General features: G+C 34.9%; 1 protein-coding gene and 1 non-coding gene across 2 annotated transcripts; one reads left to right on the top strand and one right to left on the bottom strand.

Moving 5' to 3' along the window:
- The first annotated feature begins 2,418 nt into the window (after positions 1–2,418).
- Positions 2,419–2,525, top strand: LOC111894043 (small nucleolar RNA R71). The gene has a single exon (XR_002851073.1). It is a non-coding gene; the product is annotated as a small nucleolar RNA R71 (small nucleolar RNA).
- Positions 2,526–3,946: 1,421 nt separating this feature from the next.
- On the bottom strand, positions 3,947–8,084 carry LOC111893972 (chaperone protein dnaJ A6, chloroplastic). The gene is made up of 8 exons (XM_023890043.2): positions 7,926–8,084; positions 7,327–7,443; positions 6,165–6,306; positions 6,027–6,084; positions 5,749–5,791; positions 5,204–5,252; positions 5,031–5,114; positions 3,947–4,939 (listed from the first exon to the last, which is right to left on the bottom strand). The coding sequence occupies exons 2-8, from the start codon at positions 7,431–7,433 to the stop codon at positions 4,103–4,105; spliced, it is 1,320 nt and encodes a 439-aa protein (XP_023745811.1). The 5' UTR covers positions 7,434–7,443; positions 7,926–8,084; the 3' UTR covers positions 3,947–4,102.
- Positions 8,085–11,311: the final 3,227 nt, after the last annotated feature.

Genomic DNA, 11,311 nt, shown 5'->3' with positions numbered 1-11,311 from the left:
TGCTTCAAAATGCTTTTCTCTTCATTATGTGGGAACCCCAAACTTATTCAAAAACTTGTTCTTCAATTATGATTTTCAAAAATCACACGGCTTCATCAAATTAAGCTCATTCACTGCTTCACTTTCGTTCAACACTACAAAATAAGATCAAGAACTAGAGAGACACATCATTATTCGGTTAAAGTGAAATAAGACTAACACGAAAAATAAAACTAAAACTAAATCAAATAAGAAAATTCAAACTCTAAAAAAACATCGGGTTGCCTCCCGATAAGCGCTTCTTTTTGTTGTAGTCATGAGCCGGACTCCATGCTGCCTCACGTTGAATCTTTCGGATTATCGATCACCTGCTGTATCTTTTACTCTTTCCATCGTTTCTTGTAGGCTTGAACTCATCAAATATATGCCTTTTTAGAGTTTTCTTTTTTAACTTTCACCTCATTTACTTCAAGCTTTCGTTTAATCCCTTTATTCTCCTGAAATTTATTCTCCACTTTTTCCTCATTCTTTAGCTCTACGGGAACCATCTTTTCACCCACATTTGAACTCTTTTCCTCAGAAGTAACCTTGTCCTCGTCACTTGATAAGTCTTCACTTTCCTTACTCACCTAAGAAGTTGGATTTTTATAAGCAATTACTTCGAAAAAAAGTGGAACGGATGCTCTCGGCTTGGTGTGTTTAACTAGTTGAATCATCTTAAGTTCTTCTTACTGTAGCTTCTCCAACTCTTCAAGTTCATTCTCTTCATCAATGTTGAAGACTTCACTTTGAACATTATTCCCTTGAAAACCATCTTCTACTCCAAAATTAGTTTATTCATCTCTAACTCTCAAAGTAAGTTTGGACTCACGAATGTCAACCAAGGCTCGAGCAGTATTGAGTAAAGGGCGACCAAGAATGATTGGGACATTTACATCTTCTTTCATATCCAAAACAACAAAATCAATTGGAAAAACAAATTTCCCAATTTTTACAAAAATGTCTTCTACAATGCCTCTAGGACGTGTCACTGAACGGTTGGCCATGTGAATTGTCATTCTTGTAGCCTTCAAATCCGGAAGATTTAACCTCTGATAGAATGAGAAAGGCATTAGATTTATGCTAGCTCCAGAATCAGCTAAAGCATAAGTCTTCGTATTGTTTCCAAACTCACACGGAAGAGTGAGGCATCCAGGATCTCCCATTTTCTTTGGTATCCCTTCCATAATGACCTTAGAGCTTTGCTCACTAAGGACAAGCTTGGAGGTCTTCTCTAGTTGTTGGCGAGTGTCAATTAAATCTTGAAGAAACTTCGCATATTCAGGTACTCGTGCCAAAGACGCAATAAAAGAAGTATTGATAGGAATACCCTTAACTTGCTTTATAAACTTGACATGCTCTTTCTCTAACGAGTGAACTCTGTCTCGAGAAGGAAATGGTAAAAGAGGTTGAAAAACTTCAGCACACATAGAATTTTTCTGTTCAGCTCGACACCACGTTGTGGAGGTTAAATCGCCATGTCGTGGTCTCGATGATTTGGCCTCAATTTTTTCTTCGACTTTCGACCGCTTTGGTTGTGATTTGGGTTGCTTTGTTTCTTCTTCCAAGGCTTCTAAGGACTCAGAAATAGTGTCTTCTTCGGTATCAATAGCCATGACATGTGTTTGTGGCTTTTTATCGGGAATTTGTGGAGAAAATCTTTCATTTACCATAGTCGTCAGTAGACCAAGTTGTGCTTCGAGATTTTGTATCGATGCTTGATCATTTCTTAACAATGCTTGTTGGTCAATCATCATAGCATGTTGATCTTTCATCATTACTTGTTGATCCTTCATCATCACTTTATGATCTTTTATTGTTTCATATGTCTCATCATGTCTTTTCTCTGAAGCTTCCATGAATTTGGCTAACATAGTATCTAAGTCAACTCTCTTTTCAGCTAGTGGTTGTTCTTTCTGGTAGAAGCATCGGCCAGTCTGCCTATATTTTTCTTCCTTATACTTCTTGTATTCTTCATATGGTAACCACTCCTTTGGTTTTCTCCAATCTTCATCATATTTATCCTCACTCGAGTAGCAAACTTGATCCTTTTTATTCCCATTATCATCCAAGCGGCAATTTTTGGTCAAGTGTGGACCATTGCATCTTTCACATCCAACTCTAATAGCATGAATTGACTGGTCCATTTTTGTCATTCTTTTGTCCATATTATTAAGCATGGCTAGTACAGCAGCCATATCTTCAGAATTCCCACCCCCGATTCCTTTAACTTCATCAAGCCTTGGATTGTGGTACTCACGAGAATGCTTTGACAATTCTTCGATTAACTCCTTAATCTCAGCCGGATTTTTCTAAGTAAGTGGTCCTTGAGAATCAAGGAGTTGCCTTGTCATAACATTCCCCTTATCATAAAATATTGAGACTTCTTGTTGTATGTTTAGGTCATTTTGAGGCCAATTTCTGAGTAACCCTTTATAGCGCTCCCATGCCTCATAAAGTGACTCACCCGGTTGTTGCTCAAAGTTGGCTATCGCCTTCTTGAGTTTAGCTATCTTAGATGGCGGGCAGAATTGTTCTAAAAATTACTCACACGTCTGTGCCCATGTAGTAATTGCACCGGGTGGAAGTGCTTTCAACCAATCTTTTGCAGCTCCCTTAAAAGTGACGGGAAGCATCCTTAACAAACCTGACTCTCTAGGAATATTAGGTATGTTGAAATAGCCAGCTATGTCGTTGACCTCATCAAGGTGCTTGTAAGCATCCTCATAATCCTTCCCAAAAAATGGAATGTCTTTAAGTGCAAAAAGAATGTGTCCTTTCAACTCGAATGTAGTAGTGGCAAGAATTGCAGGTTGTACTAAACCAGGACCAGCATCATCTCGGATTCTCTTCTTATTCGCTCCCATCGAAATATCAACTATGTCCGCCATGGTATCTTGCTAAAATAAAACTAGAAAAACACGGGTTGAAAGGAACAAAAAAGAAATAAACGAAAAACTAACTGAAGAGAGACCACAACGTGGTGAAGATAACCACGACGTGGTTACAGATCAGAGAGAAAAATAAATGCAGAAAAATAACTTTTGTGGTTTTTAACCCACAAAAAGGATCGATTAACCTAAACTAATTAAATAAACAACTAAAATAGCCATTCCCCGGCAACAGCACCAAAAACTTGATGTGCACAAAAGTACCTACTAGTTTTAAATTTATAACCTAACTAACTTAACTAACTAATATGCACCTAGACAGTGTACCTAGTCGGATTGTAGTGTAGTAAAGTAAGTTAGGGTCGAACACAGGGAACGGATTTAATTAACTAAAATAATTACTCTAAATTAATCTAAAATCAAACAATAATTTAAAAGGTTTTTATCTGATTTTGCAAGTTTAGACAAACTTAATTACTAAACAAATGTTCAATCAATTACTAAAAACACTCTCGTTTAGTTCGAATCCACTTCCTCTTTATGGTTAGCTAACAATTATGGATTATCAAAGTTGCTCTCTTATCACCCCATAATCTCATCATCAACACATCACTACACTAAGTTCACCAACTCATGCTCTGCAGCTCAACACAGATAGGTGCTTACACCAACCCGACTTTTAAAAAAAATGAGTCGTTGTCAACCGTAAATTTGATTGTTCTATCGAAAAAGTCACCATTTAACCACATCTTAACGCCAACTCACCTTACAAAAACGCAAGGGACAAGGGTGGAGCGGTATTCACAACATTACGACAACGTTTTGGGTAATTCACATGAGCCATAACATGCAAAGAAAATGCTTAACAAATGTTTAAGGAGAAACAATTTGGAGCTTTGGACAATCTTATCGCTTATCACTCATAAGTCATAACAAAGATCCAACCTCCAAACATGCTCATGAAAAGGATCTAAAAGGAATTAACTAATAGAAAATGACATAACTTTCATAATACTATTAGTATCAACTTGTCAACATTATTACCCAACTTGCAGTTTCTTGAATATTACACTTATAATCAAGATTTAACAAATATCCATTCCAATATTCCATCACAAAATTTTGCTACAAAATATTCCTAATTATATTAAAATTATATCCCCCAAAAAAGTAAAAACAAATAAATTTTCATCTTATCTACTAGCACTTGGAACTTTACCCTTTTTAAGATTTGACAGTTCTTCAATCAACTTCCTCTCTTCACCACTCACACGCTTCGGTATCTCAACCTGCACTCTCACCAACTGATCGCCTCTCCGATTCCCCTTCCCCAAAACCGGAACACCTTTCTTCGCCATCACCAACGTCGTCCCCGGCTGCGTCCCCGCCGGAATCTTCAGATCCACCGCCCCGTCAACCGTCGGCACCTTCACCGTCGTCCCAAGTATCGCGTCCAGATACGTCACCTTACAAGTGTACAAAATGTTGGTGTCGTCACGTTTCAGCACCGGATCTGGAAGAACATCGAGAATCACAAAAAGGTCGCCGGCGGGTCCGCCTCTTCTTCCGGCGTTACCTTCTGACCTAACTCTCAACCGGCTACCGGAATCGACGCCGGGAGGGACTTTGAGACTGATTCGTTTTGACTTGCGGACTCGGCCGTCGCCGGAGCATGTGGCGCAGGGGGTTGAGATTTCTCCGGTTCCGTTACAGGAGGAGCAGGTGGTGACTTGTTGGAAGATGCCGAGGGGGGTTCTGGCGGAGGAGATGACTTGGCCTTGACCGCCGCAAGGGGAGCAGCGGGAGGCGGTGGTTCCCGGTTTGGCGCCGGATCCTTTGCAGGTTTGACAGGTGTCGAGTTTTGATATTTCGATTTCTTTTTCGACTCCGAATACGGCTTCTTTGAAGTTTAGAACGAGGTTGTAGCCTTGATCTTCGCCTTCTGTGGCCATGTTGCGGGAGCTCCGGCCGCCGCCCATTCCGCCCATGTCAAATAGTGACTCGAAGATATCAAATGGGTTGCTGAAATCCTGTTTGGATTAATTTGAGAAATTTTTAGAAGTGAATAAATGAAAAGTTTGTTGTTCTGATGATTTTTTTGGTGGATTGAATTGAACTTACCCCGTTGCCCATGCCGCCGGCGCCTTTGAGTCCGGCCTCGCCGTACCGGTCGTATATTGATCGTTTATCGTCGTCTGATAAAACCTGTATTGAGAAGAAGGGTAATTTTGTCATTTACTGAAAGATGTGAGAATTTAGAAGAAGAATGATGAGTTTTACTTTTACGGTTTTACCTCATAAGCATTGCTGATGTCCTTGAACTTTTGTTCGGCTCCTGGTTCTCTGCAAAGAAACGTTAAAAAATAAGGCAAGGGCATAATAGTCATTTACGTATGTAGGGACTAAAACCAAAACAAAAGCAACCTAGTGAAAAAAAAAAATACTTTTAGGGACAAAAATATGAAATATGCAATTTAGCCTTGAGCACATAAAATATACATAAAAAAAGTAGTACTTAACAATAGCATTTAAAAAAAATGAATTACAGAACTCAGATAATAATTATTAATTATTAATTAACAATAACATTAAATAAAATAACTTTGTTTAAGGTTAAACATAATTACGAGAGCAATATGAAACATCATTGAACAATCATTTTATTGTAAAAATTAACTTTTCAGAATAATTTCTTAATTTTGCAAAAAAAATCCCATTCAAGATGCTTTAAGGATGTGACTGAATTTTTTGTTTGTAAAAAAGACGTAAATGCCCTCCTTATTATTTTGGAGTTCCACAACTAATAGTTTGTATAAATTGAATTGGTAGTAAAACTTACTTGTTCACATCTGGATGATAACTCCTTGCAAGTTTCCTATAAGCTGAAAATGAATTAACAGAATTATTAACTTTTTTACTAAAAGGACTCAAATTAATAAAGTATATTTACAACATTCTATTTCTAAAAATCCACCCAATATTGTCTTAATAAAAAAAAAATGAAAGCACAATGCTATAAATTTATATAAATGAAAATATGTTGCTATTACTTGCATTTAGCTCTAGAACAATCCTTGAAAAAATACATTATTATCATAGAGTTAAAATTTTACTAACCACTTTTAATGTCTGCTTTACTAGCACTCTTTGACACACCGAGTATCGAATAGAAATCCTGTAAACAAAAATAAAAAATAAAATCAAGAAGGAATTTTCTTCAAATTAAAAATAAAAAATAAAAATAATAAAACTTACAGATTCAGCTCGGACAATGAGGCGACCACCTCTACGCTTACGAGAATTACTAAATGAACTCGCATCGTATATTGCATGCATGGAACCTTGTGAAAAGAAGCTTGAACATGGTGATGCAAATGCTCTTGTTTTTGTTGAAAAACTAATGATAAAAAAGAATAACTTATAATAAAATAGGCATATAAATAGTACTAATAGTAACCAATGTAATATATAAGTCGATAAAAACTAAAAAAACACATAAAGATAATAAAACTAAGTCCTATAAGACTCGGTTACCCTAATTTTATGTCTCCACTCCCTCATATATGAGATCATCTCTTTCAATATATGAAAACCACGACTAACTGAGCTGCATATTACTCTATTAGAACTAGACCTGGCAATTTCAGATACGAAAACACGAATCTGTGAGAGACACGACACGATACGACTACATCTTAAAAATTGAGATAAAGCTTATTTCTCATCATGTAATCGTAACGTGTCAAATTTGTGGCTGACACGTTTTCATGACACAAATACACGAATTGTCAGGTCTAATTAGAACACTACATATGGTTTATGGTATGTTTCTATATGACTTTTTATGATATTGATTCTATATAGTATTAATACTCTTATTATATATATATATATATATATATATATATATATATATATATATATATAATAAAAAGCCGTTATACCACCACGATAACGACTTCAAATAGCAGCGTGTGACCGCTATTGAAATTTTAACCGTGATAATTGCAGAGCTTGTGGCCAACTCTACTTTAACTATGCTATTTTATTACTTAATTATGGGTTCAAAACCACTTAGCTTTGGTTTCAAAACTTTTGTAATATGAAAACTAATGCATCCATCAAGTATTTCAAGAATCGTGAAACACAAACACCATGGTATTAAACCGCCTACTTAACTTCCTAAATAACAAAAACACTACAAAATATGCACAAGTAGAATCCAAGAAAGGGGAAGTAGAAGGCACAACAAGGTCAAACAAAACTGAAAGAGATCATTACTGCAAAGTTAGTTCATAAACGACTGAAGTATAGGACACAAAGCAACATCTAAAGAGATCCAGTAAGGATACATAAAACAATTTGGTGTATTGTTTGATAAACAGAATTCAGGTTAAACAATCAAAAGAATACTCACCAAGGCATATGGACATGAGATTTGCTACTTGAAGAGACACTCAACATTGACTGAGGTTGAACACCCCACATAGCCACCCATCTACTCGCACAAGGTACAATTGCCATTATATATACTCTGAAAAATGACAAATCTTAATAAATATTACAACTTGAAATTTCACAGTACTTTCTACAATAAATAGTTTATGAAATATGAACTTGTGTCATTGAATTAGGTTATATAGACTCCACAGAGCTTCAAAGAAAACAAATTATGTCTCAAAGAAACCCTCAAATTAGGCATGCCTTGCTGTTAGCTCTTCAATTTTTGGATAAAAATGGAGGCTTTATTTATAAATAGACAAGAGTGATAGTTAATTTAGTAAGAAATGATTTCGTCAGGATATCAACATTCTAATAACTCCGTCTACAAAACCCTAAGCCAACCAAGACAAAAAGCTAGGGTTTTTCAGCCAATATGATAGACGAATATGCGTTCAATAGCAAATAAAAATTAAAAAGTGTGTATGTAGGGAGAGATAGAACCAAAATTAACGACGAATTAGAGTTACAAGTAAATTCAACGAAGGGAGATTGAATGAAATTGAAGGGACGAACCTGAACGAAGTTGATGAACAATCTGTAGTGATGAATTGGACGATTACGCACGACGGATTGTGGTGGTTGCCGGCGGAGAGGTTACTGGAGAGATGAGGCAATGAGAGGGAGAAAGAGAAGCTCTTTGGACGTGGAGACGTATACTAATACTGCCCTATTCGTTTATGTTCCTGTGCGCATCTGCCCACCTCATTCCCGTAGGATAGGTTGTTTTTGACCGTGGATATTACTTCTTTCAATTCCATTCGTTCGAGTTAAAAATATTTAATTAAATAGGTTTGTACAAGAGATGTCTAGAAAAGTTCAAATAGGAATAAATTAATTTAATATAAACGTATTTTTGTATTATATATATATATATATATATATATATATATATATATATATATATATATATATATATATATATGCTAGTTTATAACCCGTGGAAATCACGGTTACAAAATTAATTAAATATTCATAGTAAAAAATTCAAAATTATTAATTAATTATTTTATATAAAATTTTAAATACATTATTAATTAAGAGATTTTTTTATTAGTTATGTAAAATTATAATTATTGATTCAAATAAATATTTGGAATTAATTTATCATATATATTAGACTCTTTTTATTTGTGAACTAATGAAAAAAATAATATAAAATTTAAAATTTAAAATAAAGAATAAATAGATTGACAATTAACATCACATTAATTAGGAGGTTTAATGAATTTAAAATAGAGAATTAATAAAATAACAAGTGGCATCATATTAATTAAGAGTTCTAATATTATGACACTTGGCAAAAGGACTACTCTTTTATTAGTATATATATATATATATATATATATATATATATATGTATATATATATATATATATATATATATATATATATATATATATATATATATATTAAAAAGGGGAATCAAGTAAACGGGTTATTTCTGAATTAACGACATGGTCTAAACGGGTTATTTCTGAATCGTTTTTAGAAAATGGTAATTGTTATAGGACCCGACCCAATTTTGTGGTCCAACATATAATACCTTTTTGGAGTTCATTTGGATGTCATTTCTCGAACATACATTCTGAAACCTGTTTTGAACTGATACAACCTTCATTTCGGAGACTGTTTCGAACTTAGTAATTCACAAATGTCTTCTTCTAATGGTGGAGAGTATCACTTTTTATATGTAAGTTTATAATTATACATCTTTACTGCAGATTGTATGTCGACACCTATATAATTTATGCAATTATATAGGTTTTAAAGAGAAATATGGGATTACATTTAGTTATATATGTATGTTATATCGAAAAATCTTACAAATATCCTCATTTTGACTCTTCCGGAACAAATCCGAAATCCGTATAACATATTTGGAATATTAAGATCTACTCCGGAATCCGACGAACAGTTCCGAAATATGGATCCGGAATGTTATTATTTGGAGACCGTATCTGTAAATAGGTTCCAGAATTTTGTTCTGAAATTCTGATACAGATATGTGATCCGGAATAGTGTATTTCGAAATTGTCCTCTGAAACATACATACTAAATTGGCTAATTAATGATTCTTTTGATTGTAGCATGATAGAATACACGAAGCGGTTGTCACTACAAACTGTAGGTCTGAACTCGGGTGGGAAATCATGGCTCGGTCACAACATAGACCACCTTGTGCATCCATATTTATGCAATCATGTTTTGGTGATTATGTTCACATGTCGATAGGTGTAGAATGTCACCCTTACACTGTCAATATCTTATGTGTAAGGAATACACTACTTTACCTCCAATTAACCTACATGAGCTTCTATTTTCGGTACACGACTATCGGGTTTGCTTTGACATGAAAGTTTTTTGCCTGATTACCGGCTTGCGGTTCGGGGACTATTTCCCCCCAAGTTATGATTTTGCACAGTTCAAACAAACGTGTATTTCCATTTGTATCGGCTTCACGTTCGGTAAGAATGGTTGACCTTATGCACGTGTTCAATGACTTACCTCATCAGTTAGGTGATGCAGACGCGATAAGAGTCTCCCTACTATATATGCTAGAGCAGGGATTTTTGGGGAAACACCCTCGACAACCGGTTACTAATGAACGTCTCGCAATCATCTCTAATTTAGGTGAGTTTAACATGTATATAGTTATTTACTTACATAGATCAAATGATACACATACTTATTAAGTGCAATTGTTAACACAAGTACCCATGGAACATAGTGATATGGGTTTTCACTTATAGACAGTTGCGTACTTTCTTTGATAAGATTGGGGAGCACTTGAACCCTACCGAGGCAAGAGTCGACAGTAGACATACATATACTTTGCAGGGATTTGTTTATAAATTTAAGGTATGTTGACTATGTTTCATAATATCTTTTAAGCAACAAGTATTGTAAAATGTTGGTTACTTCTTTGACATCTTAATTTTGTAGATTTTGATCATGAAGACATTTCCTAACAGTATTATAGTTGGTTCCCCTATATCAAGTGTTATCCCTCAGGTAGTTGCATACCTTCCGATGAGGCGTTTATACATTGTTGACTGTAAATGTATTCTTGATGTTAGAAATGTATGTAGCTTAGTTCACATTATAATATATAAGTTGTTATGAGAAAATAATATAACATTAACCTTTATATATTCTTTTATGCAGCGTCCCCCCCCCCCCCCCCCAACGAATTGTTGCAACCTACTCAGCAGGAGCGTGTTGCTTTGTGGTTGAGTGAGAGTGCCCTATAGATAGATATTGTAGATTATCCTGATATTTGAGTTATGGTTTTTTATTGTGCATGTTTTAAACAATTTCTTAATCACCATGTAACAAAAACAATTTTATCCTTCCGGACAGCATTTTGTAGAATATTATAATTTCGTACAGACATCACTACGGATTTGTAGATCAATTGTTTCATATTGTTGACTATTTTTTAAGTAGTTTTAACGTTAGATCTACACTTAGACTTACCGTTACTTTTGGCACTTGACTTGTCATACTAAAAGATTTGGTTTTTGTTGAATCTGCGGGAAACTAAGCATCACAGTTTCTGCTTGTGTTACTAGTCCTTTGGCAACGACTGCATTTTTTCTAAATTCGACATTTACCTTGGGATGGGATACGGTTATGGTTTTGTGGTCGACCGGTTTGTCGTTTGTCCATCAATGGTGGTAATACAACCATGACTTCATCCGGTTGTTCTTATTCAGCTGGAAATGGTACAGGAAACATATATATATATATATATATATATATATATATATATATATATATATATATATATATATATATATATTGATCAATATGTTTCTATTGTGAAATATGATGACACTCATGTATTGCAGTGATGATATCGCAGTTCCTTGAATACCGCCATAGCATGAGAACAAGGT

The sequence above is a fragment of the Lactuca sativa genome, chromosome 7 (assembly GCF_002870075.4).
Source record: "Lactuca sativa cultivar Salinas chromosome 7, Lsat_Salinas_v11, whole genome shotgun sequence".
In the NCBI taxonomy this organism is placed as follows: domain Eukaryota; kingdom Viridiplantae; phylum Streptophyta; class Magnoliopsida; order Asterales; family Asteraceae; genus Lactuca; species Lactuca sativa.
This window is presented reverse-complemented; position numbering and strand designations above follow the sequence as displayed.

Bases quoted from the DNA above. Each gene is read 5' to 3' on its own strand.
- LOC111893972 (XM_023890043.2), bottom strand. From the start codon at position 7,433: ATGGCAATTGTACCTTGTGCGAGTAGATGGGTGGCTATGTGGGGTGTT. The intron at 5,792-6,026 runs GTTAGTAAAATT...ATTCATTTTCAG, and splicing joins TAAAGCAGACATTAAAAGTG to CTTATAGGAAACTTGCAAGG. The intron at 5,115-5,203 runs GTAAAACCGTAA...TTCTCAATACAG, and splicing joins ACATCAGCAATGCTTATGAG to GTTTTATCAGACGACGATAA.